Below are 21,351 nucleotides of genomic sequence, written 5' to 3'. Positions count from 1 at the left end.
CTGTTCTACAGACCCATGAAGTGGATGCGCTGCCTACGAAGGTGTGCTTGTGGTACTCCTGCTAGCATATCTGACCACGATGGCAATGGCGCTGCAAGAAAGAGGAAGAGGGCGTTGGCTGCTCAAGTTAGGCGCCATTACTCTCTGCGGCGTAGGCTAGTGTATTACAGCAGTGATGTACTGGCTGCTGCTAGATAGGGGGGTAATTGGAGCGGTTTGGTTCATGTTGTACGGAGCCCTCTTTCCCCGAAAACGAGGAGAGGCAAGAAGCCCAGGGCAGACTCCACCACCGGCCCTGCGGTCCCCTTGGCTGCGTGTATTGGCTCAACGGCACGCCAAAAGAGATACCAGGGCTGAATAAGAAGAAACAAAAAGCTGCCCTGTCTGTTCGCTTGCTTGCTACGCTACAGAAATATATACTGACAGTCAATAGAAACTTCGAGGTAGAAATGTACGCAGAATTCTACTTGTAGCGGGGTTGTAATTATTCATTGTGGATTTACTGATGATCTCGTGCCCTGGTAGTTGAGATAATGATGAGTTGTCATTTTGTCATGATTCATTGCACATGGGTTGGTCACTTTGCAAAAGTGAACCAAATACACACCAAGCAATACTAAGTGAGTATCTGCACAATTTGAGAATGGGTTTTGAAGGCCTATATAAAGGCCCAAAAAAGGCCACCATTGTTAGTCCAGTGAAAAGCATCATGCCGCGTCTATTACATGAACAACATCTCCGGGCACTGGCTGCAGTGATGTAGCCAGGCATATGGGCTGTTCCCAACCCACAATCAGAAGCCTGGTCCAAAGCATACGCCAACGGATTGCTGCCTGCATCGAAGCAAATGGAGGCCATACTCGGTATTGACTTTTGTGACTTTGTGTTTGGCAGGTGCCGTTTTCTTTTGTAAAATTCTTTATTTTGAAATCATTCTTGAAACTTTAGATTTTTGTTTCTGTATGCCAATATGCTAAACAAATGATTCATATGAAGAAAATCCAGTTTCGGGCTTCAAAATAAAAATTATGTTGAAAAATATGGTCTCAAAGTTTCTATTGACTGTCAGTGTATATATAACCAATGCAATCAAAAGTTTCTATGTCTGCTTAAATTCCAGATGAGTGCAGCCTGTGTTAGATGTGGGAGTACATTTGAGGAGAAGAAATGCCTTTGGGATATCACACTGACCTTTTGGTGCGAGTCCTGTTACATGGGGAATTTCCCGGTTAGCACGGCACAGGGCATTTTTTGTTGTAAACAAGATGCCCGACTCCCCAGTATCTCCCTAAGCCAGTACATGAGTATACAGGCCACAGCGCAGACAGTGTGGAGCTCAGTAGAGCAGCTTCAGTCATGGTGTCAAGAATACCCAGAGGGTTACTACTAAAGAGTCTCCACCACTCATGTCGCAGACGGATAATGTGTCGCCATAGGACGACCATGGAGATTGCCAGCACCACCAGCAGCTCCAGCCAACCTGATGGTAACTAGTACAGAGAAGTCTCCTGACCCACCGGAAGTTCCAGCTGGACGGACCCAGGGCAAGCAGACTTCGCCACCGTTACTTGAAGTACAGTGGACCTATAGTGACGCACTCAGCAAATTGTTGGAGATGCCGCTGGCAGAAGTCGACACTGGTCATCAGTCGCCACCTGTCCTGGAACCTGTGACATCGCTACCTCCGACACCACTGATGGATGAAAAACCTGTAGTGACGGATGAACAGCCTACACCGGTTGAGGAACCTGCGATGCCTGATCTATCTGAGATGCAGGTTATCGACAGCTGGTACACTCGCCTGGACCGATGTACGTCACTGAAGAAGAAGTTGTTACTACAATCACCACCATCGATGACCCTCAGGGGCCACTGGGAGATATGATCGATCTCTCTGCACCAGAGGTTGATGAGGACCTCTACCCCTGAAGCCACCTGGTGTTTACTATCTGTGACCTCAAGAAGAGGGTGTCAAGTTGGGTCCAGTTGTTGAGGTCCCAGAAGCAATCAGGCCTTAAAGCTCGTGTCCGGAGTTTGAATCGCAGCGTCTCCCAAAACACTGTTGGTCCCACCCTCCCTCTGATTTCGCCCCTTTATTTGTGCACGTGCGCAGTACCTGACAGGAGTGCCCGGAGTGCTGCAGCATCTTGCCTGTTTTGCTGTTTTCCACTCTTCTACATTTAGTACATTTAGTAAATTATGAAGGAATTCCGTTAGAATTCTGTATTGAGTCTAACTTGTCCTAATACCAAAATAACATGAATCTGTTAGGACGAATGAGTAAAGTTTCAATATGTGATTACACTCGTGTATCCCTCTCGATGACGTTGTTTATCAAACTTAGTGCATTTACGCATGTATATGTGTTACATTGTTTATTTATTTCTATCTAGAGTTCAGAATTGCATGACTCCTCTGATGAAGAGTATGTCCCAGACGCCCCAACATCTTCCTCCAGAGGTCGGGCATCTAAACGAAGCCGTCAGGTGGGCTATGGAGGCCGTGGTCGGTGAGCGACGCGAGCACCCCGAGCCAAAAAACGTCCTGCAGTCTCTTGGCCTGACAAGCCGTGGGATTGGTAACTTTTCTGGAAGTTGCTGATCCCTGATGCTCTCTCCTCCACAAGCAAAACAAATGTGCGCGCGGTGTTTATTTTTAAACAAAACCCTGACGTATTTTCTGCGTCTGTCAACAGAGACACTGCACGTCACAGTCACTTTAATGTTAGCGGACTCTGTTGAATTACATCACCACAAACAAATCTCACAATATCACAGTAAATCGAGTTTGTGGGTTTTTTTAATTCATGCCGAATTAAAGAGCTGCTCCTCACCATTCACGAGTGTTTGTTTCATATTCGACATCCATAACTTTATCTTGTAAATTAGCGTCCGAAATTAAATGGGAACATTTGCAATGGAGTTCGTCAGCCGCTTCCACCACTGAACGCGGTAAACTAATTAATAGGAACTGGACTTCAAACAATTTATACACGGCGTCTAAAAGCGTAAAAACTGCAATGTCTAAAGTGTGAGAGGAGACGGTGTATTTTTGGTTAAATTATACAATGTTCGCCGTCAAAGTCATTCATATAAACTGCCTGTAATGTGCAGCAAATAGTAGTTAACCGGCGCCAGCTCTTCAGTGACCTTAACGGGTCCGTACCTCTAGTACAGATGCTACAGGTACGGGTCCGTACCTGTTGCATCAACCTTTTGGAATAACATGGGGGTCTATGAGAGGAAGGCGGAGCTCATGAATAAATTTTCATATCGCGTCATACTAACATTATATTATAGTATCGAATTAGACTAACACATTTAAGCTTTGTTAAACAATGATAGATAAATTGAAAACAAACGGAAACTCCGGACGCGAGCTTTGAAGTAACAAAGGTTTTAAGCAGATAAATAAAGATCTAACAAATATACACAGTGGCGTCACTAGGCCTATTTTAGCGGGGCTTCAGCCCCGCTAAAATATTCTTAAGCCCCCCTAAATAATTTTATGTTCATTTATTTTTTTAAAAAGTTGTTTTTGTTTTTTTTTTACAAAAAAGTGCCAAAAAGTTCCATATAATGTGACCAGAATATGAGTTTAAATACATAATCACATAACCAGTCATTTTAACTTAGATACGATCATAAATCTTAGTTTCTCTTCACTTCATAGTGGAAGGTAGAGAGTCAGAGTCAGTGCGTCATTATGCAGTCCATTCCACTTGTTCATATGGAGCACGCCCACATCACTGAAATCCAGTCCACGTTTTCCCTGCAACCTAGGCTGCTGGTACCTCCAGCATGTGTTTATAGGGAACAAGCAGCACACAGAACGGAGGAGAGCAGCATTAGGAGAAGAACGTGAACAAGAATGGATATGCGAAATGTTTTCAGGAGAGTAAGTATTCATCACTGCTGATAGTAACAATAAGTTAGCTCCAGCCCCCCAGCTAACAGCAGAAAGTCCCATGTAATTAATGAACCAAATGCTCCCTGTTTGACAAATAAAAACCTGGCTTGTTCACTCTGTAGGAGAGAGCCCCTGGTAAAGGAGGCAGTATGAGATGCTGCTGTATCTCTGTGCACGTCTTACCTTTGTTGTTCTGCGGTCAAAAGTGACATTTCAGCTCTAAAAGAATGCTGCTACTTAGCTAGCTAGTTAGTCTGAAATGCACTGTGAAGGTTCTGGTTGTTCATAGAGTTAGGTGTGCAATCTTTTTTTTTTTTTTTACCATATACTGTCTTTGGGGTGACTACCTTCTGGAGCATCAGCTCCAGCATCAGATACACACAGTGAAACAGGAGCTGAGCTCATTCACATATGATTATGTGAATAATGATGATAATAATTAATAATAATAATAATCACTCCACCACCCCTATTGACCTGTAGGAGTCAGGGCAGAGGAGCAGAGAGAGTGAGAGGGGAGAAACCTCTACTGGAAAGGTGAGTCTAAAGGATTTTACAGGAGAGAGTCATTTGTGATACAGACAGTCTTGGATTTTTATGGAACTTGATATGAATATGAAATATGAAACATTTCAGTCCAGGTGCACCATATAAGACTTATTTAACTTGAGCTTTTATTTATTAGAGTAATGATTGGAAAGTGGAGATAGCCAAGAGAGAGATATATAAGCCAAATATACAACATAAATAAATAATTTTGCTAGTTTTGGACCTAATATGACTCTGTTTTCACTGGTTGGACTGAAGAAGACTAAGACCAGGAACACTGTGACTCTAGAGGGAACACTCTCCTCTATTATGACTATTAAAATGGCTGTTTTGGAGCCATGCAATAAATGGGAACCCACCCCAGAGATCATCAAGGCTTCAAAAAAAGCCACCAGGGAGTACAACATGGCTCACAAAAATTCATTTTTCCCTGTTCTTTTCCTGTTCCTGTTTACAATTGTGCCATTTATTCTGAGTTGACAGTCTTTATTATTTATTTTTGGGCCTCGTTAATAAGTTATTCATTCATTTAGTCCTGGGATTAGTCCATGATACCCTGCTCCTGTGAAGTCAGACCTGGGTTAGTCCTGATTTTAGTCCATGATACCCTGCTCCTGTGAAGTCAGACCTGGGTTAGTCCTGATTTTAGTCCATGATACCCTGCTCCTGCGAAGTCAGACCTGGTTTAGTCCTGATTTTAGTTCATGTCACTCTGCTCCTGTGAAGTCAGACCTGGTTTAGTCCTGTTTTTAGTTCATGTCACCCTGCTCCTGTGAGACAGAGTTTAGTGTCTGATTGTAATTCTGTTCAGTGAACAGATAATTTAAGTTATAAAGATGTTTTGCTTTTGCTTAAGCACTTTTTATTGTTTAGTTGGCTGATGTGGTCAAATTGAAGCTGTTGTGCATTAGAATCCTCCAAGACAAATGTTACAAGTGGTTGCTGGAGTTATTTCAGTTATGCAGATATTTATGGAAAATGCTGAAATGTGTTGTGCTCATCCAGCCACAGAACTTTCATCCATATTTTACATGAAGAACTATTTTCAATACAGCCTGCCGTTGCAGTTTTTTTTTTTTGCCTTTTTTTAGCTCAATGTTGTTTTTTTAATTATCCCTCTATAATAAGATTTTAACAAAATGCTCATAAAATATACCAGAATGCAGGAAACAGGATCAGTAATTTTCTAAATTTTCTGGGGGAGGGCCCCCAGACCCCCCATCAGCATCCTGCACAAACCAAATCTCACTCTGAGGTCTGGTCACAACTTGGCAGCTCTGAGTTATTGTGTTGTGAGGGAAAGTCATGGCCACTTTGGTGTAAAACATTTACACAGTAAAGTATCTCTGAATAAATCTAAATCTTAATGTGGAAAAGCAATTTCTCAGTTTTTGTTAGCTGTAAAATTAAATGTTCGCTCACATCCTGTGCATCTCCTGGGGCTAAGCCCCCCTGTCCTTAAAACCTAGTGACGCCTCTGAATATACATATACCCAAAACTGTTGATTTTTAAGAAAAAGTAATTAAAATTATTTGTTATATGTTTAAACGAAGAAAGAATGACTAAAAGAAGTGATTATGTGTGACTGAATGTAACTGAATGTGTTTTGAACTTAAGTAATCTGTCTTGAGCTACACCCCTTGTCAAAAGTTTTGAGACACTTTCTCATTCAAATAAATAAGAATCCGTCTCAAAACTTTTGACGGGGTGTATGTATGTGTAGAAAAAACAGAACCATACATAAGTCAGCATTGGGAAAGTTTGGGGAAGTCCAGTGTGGCCAGCAGAACCCAGGCCTGTTTCCAAATATGGTCATGGCGAGTTCCTCAAACATGTGTATGTGTTGGCAATGGAATCACCACAAACTGTGTGTAACTTGTGTATGTGCTAGTTACTGAGTGTGTCACCAAGTGTATGTGTTGCAAGAGTAAAACTGTGTGTAAACTACTGACATAAGCAACTGAGCATACTAGGTGCGTAAATGTATTTGTGCTAAGGATATAAAGGAGAGAGACAGGGACATTGTATTCGGAGTTGTTCCCCGAAACTGCCTGTGAGTCGCAACGGAGAGCATTGCCAAAGTTCTGAAGAGTCATCACCGGACTTTTTGCTCAAAGGACGTGAGGACAACGCAGGACTTAGGCTCCAGAGTTCGCTGAGAACATTGTTGGAAGCAAGGAGGCCCAGCGACTCACCACAGCCTGGAGAGTCAGGGACTTTCCATAGTCACTTGCCAACTGAGAGACAGCTGGAACGCCCGCACTAGCGATTCAGCTACTGCTACCAAAGATAACTGCCAGACCACGATTGGCCATCGGGATCTCTCCTCTCCCCCTGCCTAGGGAGAACACCCTTCGTCCCACAAAGAGACTTTGTACCGAGTCTGCTGGTCAGCGGAGGAGTTCAACCAGAAACAGGTTAACACCGATGCCGTGGCAGCAGCTGAGCTGTCCACCCTCTCTCCTAAATTTACAATTAGAGAAGATTCTTAGATACGCTCAGTTTAGTTAAGTTAGAAATAATCAAGATTAATTAATTTTTTAATCATGAACTGATGCTGTGCCCCTGCTAAACCTGCTTAGTAAAAGCCATATTGCATTTAAAGAGAAGACTTATGAGATTATGAAGATTCATCTATTCCACATGCTGGTAAAAAGTTAAGTTGATTGTGTGCATTAGATCTAATGGTTTTTAAAGGTTGCTTAGTCCAAGGAGTTATTTAAACATTACCCCTGAGGTTAGTATTCCAAACCTCTAAAATGAACCTAGGAATATCACCAAGTGCAGACAGTTATAAGAGGAAAGTTGTCGTTAACAAACGTGATCGATAATTCTGCTACAAGGAGGGCTGCTTAGTAAGAGAGTATTTGTCAAAATAAGAGGGGTAAGACATTTGGAGGAAGACAGTAAGAACCTAGGCGAGTATTCCTCGACACCAACTTAATCATTCTGCTGAATCCTGTTAGGTGAAATTCTAATAGGCAGATAGAATCTAACCCTTTAAACAGAGAGCTGGACCTGAATTACCCTGTATAAAGGGTAAGGAAGGCACAACTGGTGACACATGATAATAGAATAGAATAGAATAGAATAGAGTTCTATTGCCATTTGCATGGTTGATATTCCAATATTCCAATACGGGTACACTGGAATTCTTTGTGTGTTTTCTCAAGTCTGCTATATATGTAGAAAAAAGTAATGAATGGAAGTATTCAGTGGGGTGTTAGTGGGGTGGCATGGCTCAGTGGGTAGAGTGGTTGTCTTGTAATTGGAGGGTTGCTGGTTCGATCCTCGGCCCATCGTGCTCATGTCAAGGTGTCCCTGAGCAAGACACTGAACCCCTAATTGCTCCTGGTGGGTCATGGTTAGCACCTTGCATGGCAGCTTCCGCCATCAATGGGTGAATGTGGCGTATCTTGTAAAGCGTTTTGGATAAAAGCGCTATATAAATACAACCATTTAAGTAAGAGCAGCAGCAATAAAAAAAATACAAGAATTAAATAAGTACACATTTAAAAAAACAAAATATTTTCGCTACTGTTCAAAAGTTTGGGGTCTCCCAGGCAATTTCATGTTTTCTGTGAAAACTCACACTTTAATTCATGTGCTAGCATAATTGCACAAGGGTTTTCTAATCATTAATTAGCCTTTCAACACCATTAGTTAACACAATGTAGCATTAGAACACAGGAGTGATGGTTGCTGGAAATATTCCATTAAAAATCAGCCGTTTCCAGCAAGAATAGTCATTTACCACATTAATAATGTCTAGACGTTTTTAAAAGTGATATAATTTCCCAGAGGTGTAATGCTTTGTTGCATGTTTTTCTGCTTGAAAATTCCTCTCTGTTGTAAAGTTAAACAAATATTAAAGGACAAAGTATTGTAAAAGGTAAAATGTTCTGGCTGTAATTCATATCTTTGTTGTTGTAAGTGTTAAGGGACCTAAAAAAAAGTTAGTTTATTCATTATATTTTTAAATTATTCGGCTGATTAACCCTCCTGTTGTCCTGCAGGTCAAAACTGACCTAGTTTAAAGTTTCAAAATGTGCAATATATATTTTTTTTTTCACAATGAAACTTCGGATGTCCACATTTTCAACATTTTTGGGAAATTTTTGAACATTTGGTGGAAAAAAGAAATGTTAAAAATGTTTCTTAAGAACATTCACAAAAAAATCAACCAAAATCCTGCAAATTTTGCTGGATTTTGGTTGATTTTTTTTTTGTGAATGTTCGTAAAGAAAATACTGGAAGTTTTACTGATATATATGTAACCACTTTAGATATTTTAAGGATTTTTTGGAAGATTTTTACTAATTTTTAAAAATATTTACAAGAAATTTCTTGCCAAATTTGGGGGATTTTGTTTTATATAATACTTTTAAGGAATTACTTAAATTTTCTTTCTGAAGGTTTTGCAGATTTTCAGAAATGTAGGGAATATTTTTGCTGAATTTTGGGATTTTTTTTCAGACAAGGGAACAGTATTTTTTGGTGCCTGTAAATGAGGACAACAGGAGGGTTAATTGGTTATCGGTATTTTTTTCTGCCAAATATTGGAATCGGCATCCATAATCCATATTGGTCGAGCTCTAGTTTCCAGTTAGAATAGTTATTTACCATATTAACTCATTCGCTGCCATTGACGTCTATAGACGTCAGTCATGTTTTTTGACTGGGGGGGCTGCAGGACAGTCTGTCGGAGCTTGTCGGTGAAAATCCTGGAGTTTTGGAACGTGAGAGTGTTGCGGTGGGCCAAAAGAATGACAAAGACAGTGACCATGGTGGGGCGACAGCAAAAAGTGCCGTTGCCAACAGCCGCTGGCGATCAAAGCCGCGCAAGGTTTCGGTTTCTGTTTCGCCACCACCGCTCTCTTGAGCTCATCTGACGAAGCCGAGTCAGATGAGTTTAGAGCGAGCACACACACACACACACCTAAAAATATTTTGTTTATATTTTGTAAGATACATTGTTCTGAACCAAAATGTTGACTTGTGTTGTTTGTTTGTAAATAAATGATTTAGCTAACAAAAGGTTAAAAAGTTGACCTCAAAATGCTTTTTGCGAGTTGTTTTCGTTGTTTCATATAAGTAAACAACTGTTCAGTTGTGTGGGATGTCACTAAACCAAAAAATATTGGCATCAAAGTGATTGATGTGCCTCTCTGCAGAAAAAGCTCGTTATCTCTGTTTTTTGGTCAAAAACAGGTGTTTTTGCTGAAACTACCCTATGTTCTGCTGCCGATAACTTTAGAACCGAAAATGCTAGAAACAATTTTTTTTCCTGATGAAAGAAGAGAATCTACACTTTCTTTCGATAGCTTCAATGTTTATGTAGTCTTAAAACTTGATATTCTGTAGATCTTGAAAAATCTGTCAAAATTCTTAAAAACTCTGGCAGTAGGGGGCTCTTTGCTCTGAAAACGGCTGGCAGCCAATGAGTTAACAATGTATAAACTGTATTTATGATTAATTTAATGTTATCTTCAATGAAAAAATGCTTTTCTTTCAAAAATAAGGACATTTCTAAGCGACCCCAACGTTCTCAACTTTTCAACGGTAGTGTATATTTTATAAAAACTTAATAAAGTAAATATTCTGTGAAAGAAAACAAACATGAACAAATATGCATTCTCTCCGTATTTCTTTGCTGAAAAGAGGACTTTTCGTGTTTTACTGGTCGCCGGAGGAGCAGGTGTTGATGAGCATTATCCAGGTAGTAGGGAAGCTAACAACAACAACTCACCTCAGGCTGGGATCCACCAGCTACACCTCTCACATATATGTGTCCTCTGAATTACTTTGTGGACCATATTCTTTTTCATCTCACGGTCTGTAGTTGACGGTAAGGTCAGTTTCTTCTCGCATGTTGCTTTAACATGAAGGAATTCGGTTTAGTTTCGACATTTTCCACATCTTTGGACGCGGAAGCGACTATTTTCCCAAACAAACGGCTAACCTTACTGCACTTTATGGCGTATTTTATCCCGCAAGTTATTGTGTAGTTTTCCCGTTTACTGGCTGTAGTTTGAGTTTACTGGAATATTTTGTGGGTCGCTGTACTCTCCTGTCTATGCGGTAAAAGTTAATGTTTCTGGAGCAGCTCCGTGTTTCGGTCGTACCGTGGTGCGTTTACTGACTTCATTACAGTTTATGGTGCCTCTTGTATCTCGCACTATCTCTATTTTTTCCTCTCGTTTTACGGCGTTTTCATTTTGTGCTCTTTATTCCTACTAGACATTATGGCTGTGGCTACCAGTGTTTTTCATTGTCGAACGATGTATTAGTTGTTTAGTGTATGAAATGTCAGAAAATGGTGGAAATTGTTGTGTTTCCCAAAGCAAGAGATGACAAAAGTCTGGATAATCGGTATTATGTGATAAAGAAGGAACAACGCCAGAAAATATTCACATTTCACACATTGTTAGTGAGAGAATTTAGTTTTTTTTCTTCTTAGACAGCCCAGGCTTTTACCTGTATCAATGTACCAGTCCATTCTGCAGTGTATAATTTACAAACAGTGAAATATTATCCCACTGCATTATTATTATGATAAGAGATTGTGTTGTTTGGAGGGTATTTTACCAAATCACGTGCTAGCTTTGTTCTAAGGAGGTTAATCTCAAACAAACCTGACCTAAAAATGATCAGATTTCCTGTCAAACCCTTGAGGCTTTTGAGTTTAGTCATACAAAATAATTTGCTTTATGGTCAGACTGTTTGGAATGATCTGTTTAAAAACTCAAACGATTTGTCATTTAATTAAATTTTGATAAATTTCATGTGATCTATAAAACGGATAGATAGATAGATAGATAGATAGATTATTAATCCCGAGGGAAATTCAAGTATTCACTAGCTTACATACAACAAAAAAGGTTTGTCACAAAGTTAATATTAACATAAAAGGTTAGTATATACTTGCTAATATATACTGGCTAAAACTGATGTTCTCAAAATTATTATTTTTTCTCTATTGTTTTGTCCACAACCCAAAGATATTCAGTTTAATGTCACAGCAGACATTTAAGAAGCTGGAATCACAGAATTTAGATTTTTTGTTTTTAAGTTATTTTAAATTTTTAATTTATTTAGTAGTTGACAACAAGCGAGTATTTGTTGCAGCTCTTGTAGAAACACTGATCCGTTTCAGAGGGATTAGTTGAACAGCATTGCGAGTACATTCATGACGAGCATGATCATCTTAAACATGGTTTTAATCACAGTAACCAGGATGACTCATTCTTGGAAAAATGAGCTCACCTCAGCCCAGTTTATACCTTACTATATTGACTAAAACCTACCTTGTTTATATCTCCCACATTTGAGTTCATACAAAAGATTGCATCCAAACCATCTCTGGAAATGTTCTTGCAGTTTACAGTATGAGCCAGACAAGGACTTTGCAATGTGTGCTTTGGTAATATTGACTTAAAAGGTGTGTTTCCTGTTGTCATTTCATCTTAGTGTATCCTGTTCTGTAGGTAGTGCGGTGGAGCCGCAGAGCGGACTCCCCTCACCTAGTCCACGAGACCCTCTGCTCAGCCCTGAGTCACACATGGTAAGATCCTCATCAGTGTTTCTGCTAAACCAAGAGTGGCCACCGGTGTGGCAAAGGATGGTTATTGTAGCAACAATGAGTTAGATGTAGGCAAGAAAAGAAAAGATGAAAAATATAGCTATAAAGATGATAATGATGATGAAGAGTGAAAAGTCAGTCCTGACTTGCATGCAGAACTTGGGAGAAGTGCATTTGTGTGTACAGATTTAGAGAAGCCAGTGGTTTTGAATGTCTTCTGTCACATTTGGTTCCAGTATCACAGTTGGAAGTCAAACAAGCCACTGTCACAATCAGGCTTTTGACTGTGGCTTTTTTTTTTAATATATATATATATATAATGCATTAACCAGATTTCTGGAGGTGAGTATCGATGTGAGTATGAAAATGAAATGAAAATGAACCTGTGTGTCAGAGTGAATGAACGGTCTAACTCTGTGCCCCACAGGATGTTCAGGGGTATAAGCGGGTGTGTTGGCGGGTGTGGTTGTGCCATCTGGCTGCTGTGCTGTCCCTGGGTTTCCTCCTGGTTGTGTTTCACTGGTACCCATGGCTTGCTGTCCTCGCCCGCTGCTGCTCCTGCCCTCTGACTTTGGCAGACATTCTGCTGCTAAGAGTGAGAAACTCATTTGTTTTGCACAAATGTGACCCACTTGACATCTGGTATTCTCACTGAAACTGGATTTCTATTGTTCTAAGAAACATACAGGACTATAGTAAAACTCACAACTGCTGAAACAGTCGTGAAATATTAAATGAAGCAGCGAGGACAAATATACGAATTTTGCATAGATGGTAAATTATGGCTGTTCATGTGTAGCTTCATTTAAAGTGTAGCTTTAACCTTGAAATGTCTATTCCTGTTTTCATTGCACACTGATTAAAGAAAAGACACTGAAAACACTGTGCGCTTTAATTTTAGTTGATATCAACTACTTCAATTTAAAATATTAGCCCTCAAAAATCAGGTCTAGTAAAAGCTTATGTTGTTCCAATGATTTCTGGTGGATCTTTATCAACCATTCTTCCACCTGCCTGTTTGATTCACATGTGTTGACTGGCTGGTGTGGCTAATATAAGTACATGTATGCCCTATTTCATATTTCCTTATTTCTTTATTCATTTTTGTATTTGTTGGTTCCGTTACATGGTATTCTAATGTCGGTGTATAATCTTTTCTTTCAGGACAGTGATGGCAAGCAGCATGTGGTGGAGGTCCTCACAGAGGAGATGGAGGAGGGCAGGTCAGCTGTTTATTATGTGAACATGTCTCATTGCTTCCCCCACTCTTCCTCACATTTTGTCTTCTCCCAGTGAGGATGTGAGAGGTTGAAGGTGCCAAATAGGAAATCCTTGGTTTCATAGCATCAGCAATTATTTATAATGTGCTGTACAGCTTTATCACTCTTCAAATCCAATTGATGCCCATGAATTTATGCAGCATTTATGCATTATGTCACTGAGTAAAAGATTCCCTAGTTTCCCTAGGTATTTATGCAGTTCATGTGTTACAGTTCCGTTCATTTTCCATAGTTTTTGTTCCACTCCAAGTTGTTTTATCCGCATTGGATAACTTCAGACCGTTACAGCAAGAATCAAAGTTAAAATTGAAAGTTTAGGAACATTAACAATGCTTTTTAGTCACAGTAACACAAAGGATTGGCTTGTACAAACACGCATAGTATCACTTGGTATCTTTCTGACTCTGCTCATAATCACAGTCACAAAACCTGTTTGTCTTGTTCAGAAACTCGTCCAGAAACCTCATATCTTCCCCCTCCTTGTCCCCTCGAGGTGTTTTTAATCCTCTTTTGTCATTTCTCAGTTTGTACATCCTCGGTTCTTTTCTTTGACTCGTCTCCTCGTATCTCAGTTCCCCCCACCTGAGTTGAAGGGAAGATGAGAAAGAGATACTAGGAGAGAAAGGAGTGAAAGCAACAGGCATTTACCAAAATGAGACATTCTTGTGTCAGAACTTTCTGTCAAAGTGTTGCAAAATGAACAGTGTTCATGATAGCTTAGGGGAAAAATTATAGTTCAGTTCACATTTGTTGTGGCAAAATATGAAGAGAATGTTTGGGTATACTTGTTTTTTATCTTCAATGCACACACTGTAAAATATATAAGAGGTGTGACACACAAAAGAATTAAGAGAGGCATTTTGGTTTGTGTGTTCTAGCTGTGTGTCGCCTCCCTTGTGCCACAGGTGTTGAAAAGACATTTGCAAGTTATACTGCAAGGATACACCTGTACTTCCTCATTCATCCTCCTCTATTCTCTTTCTTCGACATGCATTTTTGGAATTAAAATATCTTTCATTATGGTGCATCAAGATTGATTTCCAGGCCACAGGTGTGGGATGGAGGACAGAGGAGATGAGGAGGTTCAAAATAGTGAAATGACATGAAAAGAGAGGACTGAGGAACTATTCATTGGCATAGTAAAAGCACCCTGTGCCTTATCCTCTGACTTTATCACCTTCAGTCCTTCAACACTATGCCAAAAGACATCTGTGTCTATGCTATGCTTACTTGCTTCTTTCTTTTCAGTTTGGAGTTGCTGGGACAGCCAGAGGAAGCTGAATGTAGAGACACAGTCGAGCTGTACAAGGAGGAGGTGAGGAAGAAGTGAACAGTTGTTGTTTGCGGAATAATCTACTTAATAATATTCCCTTCGGGCCTGAACGAGGCTTCTATTGTGTTACAGAAAACGCTGCTGCGCTACTACCTGTTTGAAGGGCTGCGGTATGTCTGGCTGGACAGGAAGGGAGCTTTCTGTCGTGTTAGGTACTGAAACCGAAAAATCTGAAGGATGTATCTAGACTAGGTTGGGACATTTATGTATGTTTGCTTTGTCTTCATACTGAAGCAAATTAGGAAAGAAAAGGCCTCATGACAAAGCCTTTTAAAACATGTTAATGCAGTTGTTGTTAAAGAATGTCCTGAGTATAGTATTACCAACAATGCTGAACTCTACCATTACTATCTGCAGTGTCCTCAATGAGGACTGGACTTGCAAAGACCTGCATGGCTACCAAAAGGGCCTCAGTCCCTTGGAGCAGAGCTTGAGGTAGGAAAAGACATATAAAATGGATAAATTGGCCGTCTTTCATCCCCGAGAGCACTGCTGAGTAATTCATGACTTCTTTCAGGAGAAGCATGTATGGTGACAACATTATCGACGTGCCTGTAAAGCCTTACACTAAGCTGCTGTTTGAGGAGGTGAGGTGGAAAATCACATTTACAAAACCTCAGCTTCATTTCTTTCATGGTGGTTTCAAATTTTTTGAAGTGATGGTATATTCAGAATTCAAATGAGTTATAAAATTCTCTGCTCTTTCTCTTTTTCTGCTCCTGTAGATCCTCAACCCGTTTTACGTGTTCCAAGTGTTCAGCATCACTGTGTGGATGATCGATGCTTATTATTATTATGCCTTATGTATATTTATTATCTCTGTTATCTCCATCGGTATCTCACTGTATGAGACCCGCAAGGTGAGTCTGTAGTGGAAAACATTATGAAATTATCACTGGTTATGTGTTCAGCTCTGAATACGAGCATAAATAATGATATTTAAACTTGGTTTGACCTTACTCCGTAGCAAAGCATCACTCTACACAACATGGCCCGGTTGGTCACAAACGTCACAGTACGAAGAAACTCAGGAGGTGAGTTTTTGCAAATGTTTTCCCACATGATTTTCTTGTAGTTTCAGAAAGTAAAATATGCGGATTTTCATGATTTGATATTGCCACGAACATGTGAAGCCTGAATAAGAACAGCAGAAAGATTAGGAACTGAAGACTTTGCAGAGAAAGACTTGCCAGTGTTGAAGTAACACGACAGAAAAAGCATTAAAAAAATTTAAAAAAATACTTTGGACCACCTAAAGGTTTGAGGTCAGAAAGAGTAAAATACAGGTTTGATGTGTGAAGTGACACTGAACGTACCCAGGTGTTGTTTGAGATGGAGGTTAATAATAGGTGCCATGTGTTCTCCAAAGGTAGATGCATTTCTTAAAACACCAATCTTTCAATTCCTCTTTTCTTAGGACTGAAAGTTATTTAAGTACTTCTGTATTGTACCTTTTGTCCTTGATAGGGAGCCTTAAATTGCCAGTTCTACTTTTCTCTTATTCTCACTAAACAGGAAGTGAATAAATATTGGCGTTGGTGAATGATGCCCTGAGTAGTTAGTGCAACTTTAAGAGTTGCACACCAATATAGCAGAGCAGAGTCAGACAGATACCAAGTGGTATTATGCGTGTTTGTACAAGTCAACCCTCATTATGTTTAAAGCCAGTAGGGCAGAGAGGAGGGCTGCACACAAGTGAACAATGTAGGGTTCAAAACTTTCACAAATTGGCTGTGTAAATGTTTTCTGACTAAAGACATACATTTAGTATAGCAATTAGTTTCCCAGAATACACACGTGTTTTAGTGAGAAATGCTTCATGTAAACAAAAAACTCCACAGGGCAGTTTCTACCTTGAGGCAAAACTCGTCTGAGCTGTTTGTGTGTTTCAGTTGCTTAACAACATATGGCAGCAGTAAGAAAAACAGTGGAAAGTAATTTATTTGAAGCTCAACAAATTCACACACAACGCACAAGATGAAATGTATACTGCCAATGAATGCAGAGAAGAATGTAAGATGGATTACTGTGGTTATAAGTGCAAAATAAGTTGCAAATGAGATGAGTTTTTGGTAGTAAAATATGGTTTCATTTTGGTTGATTGCAGGAACAAAGAATTTATTTATCCTAAGGAGACTTTTCTTTAATCCTCTGAACCCCTTGAAGTGTCTTGGTGTTTATTGCTCCTGTCACATTTTCATCCACTGTGAGCTCATTTTTCACTGCAGTCTAAAGTCCTGCATGATTATGAAAACAGCACGTCCATTGCGAGAATTAGTGAGACACATCAATCAAATATCAAAATACATTCTGTGCAGTATAACAAAGTTATGATGCTGTAATTTATTTGGTTTGTTTTTTAAAGAAGCTTAAACAAAAGGTACTTTTTTTTTTAGATTATTTATTTTCCTAATTTTTTTTTAAGTGACCACAAGTTTTTACCAACACTGTGGAAAAAAAATTGCGACTCTACATTCTATAGATATTATACTGCTTATTTGTTTAATTTGTTTCCATGCTTGTCTTCATCTCAGTTCACCTGAACAGTGTCCGTATTTTTTGACATGACAGTTGGTCACAGCTGAGGCAGTCGTGGCTTCTTGGTTGTGCAGAAATTTTTGTTTATAACACAATCTGGTTACAGCAAAAAAAAAAAAAAAAAATGAGACATGAGGAATAAAGTTAATTTTGATGAAATATCACAATTTGAAAATCAGATTTAGTTTATTTTCCTGACTAAACGCACAGTGGCATGTGATGTGTTTCTTTTTTGTCATCGATTTTTTTTTTATTGAGTTGTGCTACATACACACGTGGACAAAATTGTTGGTACCCCTCAGTTAAAGAAGGAAAAACCCACAATTCTCACTGAAATCACTTGAAACTCACAAAAGTAACAATAAATAAAAATTTATTGAAAATTAAATAATCAAAAACAGCCATTACTTTTGAATTGTTGATTAACATAATTATTTAAAAAAACAAACTAATGAAACAGGCCTGGACAAAAATGATGGTACCTCTATAAAAGATTGAAAACTATTTGACCAGAGTGACATGATTAACTCAGGTGTGTCATTTAATTGACATCACAGGTGTTTCCAAACTCATAATCAGTCAGTCTGCCTATTTAAAGGGAGACAAGTAGTCACCCTGCTGTTTGGTGAAAAGGTGTGTACCACACTGAACATGGACAACAGAAAGCGAAGGAGAGAATTGTCCCAGGACATCCGAAAAAAAATTATAGACAAACATCTTAAAGGTAAAGGCTATAAGACCATCTCTAAACAGCTTGAAGTTCCTGTGACAACAGTGGCTCATATTATTCAGAAGTTCAAGACCCACGGGACAGTAGCCAACCTCCCTGGACGTGGCCGCAAGAGGAAAATTGATGACAAATTGAAGAGACGGATCGTTGGAATTGTATCCAAAGAGCCCAGAGCAACCTCCAAAGAAATTAAAGGTGAACTCCAAGGCCAAGGTACATCAGTGTCAGATCGCACCATTCGTCGTTGTTTGAGCCAAAGTGGACTTCATGGGAGACGACCAAGGAGGACACCACCGCTGAAAAAAACTCATAAAAAGCGAGACTGGAATTTGCAAAAACGCATGTTGACAAGCCACAAAGCTTCTGGGAGAATGTCCTTTGGACAGATGAGACCAAACTGGAGCTTTTTGGTAAGGCACATCAACTCTATGTTCATAGACTCAAAAACCAAGCATACGAAGAAAAGAACACTGTCCCTACGGTGAAACATGGAGGAGGCTCAGTAATGTTTTGGGGCTGCTTTGCTGCATCTGGCACAGGGTGTCTTGAAAGTGTGCAAGGTACGATGAAATCTGAAGACTATCAAGGCATTCTGGAGAGAAATGTGCTGCCTAGTGTCAGAAAGCTTGGTCTCAGTCGCAGGTCATGGGTCTTCCAACAGGACAACGATCCAAAACACACAGCCAAAAACACCCAAGAATGGCTGAGAGAAAAGCGTTGGACTATTCTAAAGTGGCCTTCTATGAGCCCAGATCTGAATCCCATTGAACATATGTGGAAGGAGCTGAAACATGCCATTTGGAGAAGACACCCATCAAACCTGAGACAACTGGAGCTGTTTGCTCATGAGGAGTGGGCCAAAATACCTGTTGACAGCTGCAGAACGCTCATTGACAAATACAGAAATGGTTTAATTGCAGTGATTGCCTCAAAAGGTTGTGCAACAAAATATTAAGTTATGGGTACCATCATTTTTGTCCAGCCCTATTTCATGAGTTTGTTTTTTTAAATAATTATGTTAATCAACAATTCAAAAGTGATGGCTGATTTTGATTATTTAATTTTCAATAATTTTTTATTTATTGTTACTTTTGTGAGTTTCAAGTGATTTCAGTGAGAATTGTGGGTTTTTCCTTCTTTAACTGAGGGGTACCAACAATTTTGTCCACGTGTGTACATTGGTTTTACATGTCAGGCATTTCATTACATTAGATGCACATCTCTTTTATCCCAGACCCTGTGTTACATTGGGTTTGATCAAAGTAGGACTTTAACTGCAGAAATGATTCAAATAAACAGAGTTATATATTAAAAACAAATAACATATATTTGCGTTCACACATTCATTCACACCTACACACACACTCTCCGCTCCTCCCATCCCTCCCCTGCTGTCCAGGCATGTTGGAAAAAAGAAAAAACAAAAGAAAAATTACATTTACAAATTATCAAGAATAAACACAGTTTGACAAACAGGGCTAATTTCGTCTGTCATCAACATCAGCGGAAATAGCATTTATACATAGAATTATGTAGTTGCATGTAACAAGTTACAAAGCAATATTGGTTCTACGTATGGTATATGTATAATCCATGACAAATTGATTGATCAGGCATATTCACAGTTATATTTCACAGAGACATTGTATTTTATGTAACAGGTTAGACCAACAGGTAATATTTGCGCTTTTGGCACTGTGTATGCGAGCTGTTGATAGTTCTAAATGTGCAATTTCTTGGAATGATGAGAGCCATCCTTCCACATCCAGAAGCCGCCTAAGCTTCCAACGACATGCTATGATTTTTTTTGCAACTGTGAGACCAGCTAGAATTTGGCAGTGTTCGTTTATAGTAAAATTAAAGTTGGATGTATCATTTAGCAGAAGTAGCCTCTGTGTGTGTGGGATTTCTCTCCCCATTATAGTCGATAGAATAGAAGCAACGTTTTGCCAGAAGCGGTTAACCTCAGGGGAGTGCCACACCATATGGAGAAAGGTACCAATGACATTGTCTGAACAAAAATCACAGTATGAATTATCTTTGCGTTTCATTAGATGTAATCTTCTTGGATAAAGATAGGCCCTATGGATAAATTTGTAATGGATCATCTGATGATTTGGATTTCTAGAAGACAGACATACATTGGACCAGATAAGGGCCCACTCCCATTCAGAATGATCTTGGAGCTCGTTTTTCCAAAGTTGTTCAATAGGGAGGTGTTTAAATGAAGCCTTAATTATAGTTTCATAGAGCTTTGAGACAATGCCAATATTATTTTCTTTGCTCAAGATGGTGTGAATAGGGTGGTCTTCTAACATACATCCCCATGGGAAGCCATAAGCGCGCATTGCTGTTCTCAATTGTAAATAAAAGTAGAAGGAGGTGGCAGGTAAATTGTAATTTTGTTGTAAACCATGAAATTCCCTTAATCCGTTTGGGCCAACTATACTGCTAAGCGTATGAACCCCTTGACGTTCCCATGGGGAGAAAGAAATGGGCTTTTGCCTATCATTAATGAGTAATTATGAAAGATCGGGGATTGTAGAAAGTATCTTTTATTTAATTTCATAAAGTGATTAACTTTGTGCCAGACAGCAATAAGGTGAGCAATAACTACTCCATATTTGTTTTTTGCGGTTTTTAGTGGGATGTTTGAATATATAAAATTTTTCATATCATAAGGTTGGAGTAATTGCATCTCAGTTGGTCGCCACGAGGTGATTATGTGTGGTTTAAGCCAGATATAAAGTGGGCGCAGGGCAAAACACCACGAGTACCACTCAAAATTTTGAAGTCCCATGCCCCCTGAAAATTTAGGCCGATATAGTGTTAATGTTTTTATTCTTGGTTTCTTCCTATTCCATAAATAAGATCCTACACTGGCATGTATTTTCTTCCAGTATCCTTTCGTTGGTGGCAAAGTGAGCATAGAGCTGAAAAAATGTATACGTGGTAATATATTCATTTTTACTATTGATAGGCAAGACTGAAAAGATGTTGGCAGTTTTCCCCATTTATCCAAATCATTTACTATAGAATGCAAAATTTCATTGAAATTATAATTAATTAATGTATCAATTGTCCTATGTATTGAAACACCTAAATATTTAAAGCTGTCAACAACTGGAATATTGAATGTACCCAGGTCAGTAGAGGTTGTATTGAGGGACATAATTACAGATTTTGTCCAGTTCACCTTATACCCCGATAGTTTTCCAAATCGTTCAAATGTTTTGAGAAAGGGTATTGATACAGAAGGGTTGCTTGTGTATATAAGAATGTCATCAGCATAGAGGGATATACAATGGGGGGTATTGTGTACCATTATTGGCGCAAGTTGTTCTGATTGCCTAATTAATTGAGCAATGGGCTCCAACGACAGGCAAAAAGGAAAGGTGACGGGAGCAGCCCTGTCTCGAAGAGCGAGAA

At 39.3% G+C, this 21,351-nt stretch overlaps 1 protein-coding gene across 3 annotated transcripts in view; it reads left to right on the top strand.

The window, feature by feature from the left end:
- atp13a2 (ATPase cation transporting 13A2) overlaps positions 1-21,351 on the top strand; it is a 72,249-nt gene that overhangs the window by 38,319 nt on the left and 12,579 nt on the right. For 2 of the 3 annotated variants that reach the window (XM_051949332.1, XM_051949331.1), the window contains exons 2-10: positions 11,947-12,023; positions 12,469-12,636; positions 13,206-13,264; positions 14,570-14,636; positions 14,727-14,806; positions 15,012-15,089; positions 15,172-15,241; positions 15,380-15,514; positions 15,622-15,688. In XM_051949332.1, the coding sequence (XP_051805292.1) occupies positions 11,947-12,023; positions 12,469-12,636; positions 13,206-13,264; positions 14,570-14,636; positions 14,727-14,806; positions 15,012-15,089; positions 15,172-15,241; positions 15,380-15,514; positions 15,622-15,688 (801 nt within the window). Of the gene's footprint in view, positions 1-10,215; positions 10,308-11,946; positions 12,024-12,468; positions 12,637-13,205; positions 13,265-14,569; positions 14,637-14,726; positions 14,807-15,011; positions 15,090-15,171; positions 15,242-15,379; positions 15,515-15,621; positions 15,689-21,351 lie in introns of those variants that run through there. The other variant, XM_051949333.1, reaches the window with a different exon arrangement.

This window comes from Acanthochromis polyacanthus, chromosome 6 (assembly GCF_021347895.1).
Source record: "Acanthochromis polyacanthus isolate Apoly-LR-REF ecotype Palm Island chromosome 6, KAUST_Apoly_ChrSc, whole genome shotgun sequence".
In the NCBI taxonomy this organism is placed as follows: Eukaryota; Metazoa; Chordata; class Actinopteri; family Pomacentridae; genus Acanthochromis; species Acanthochromis polyacanthus.
Note: the sequence above shows the minus strand (reverse complement) of the source record. Positions and strands in the feature narration are given on the sequence as shown.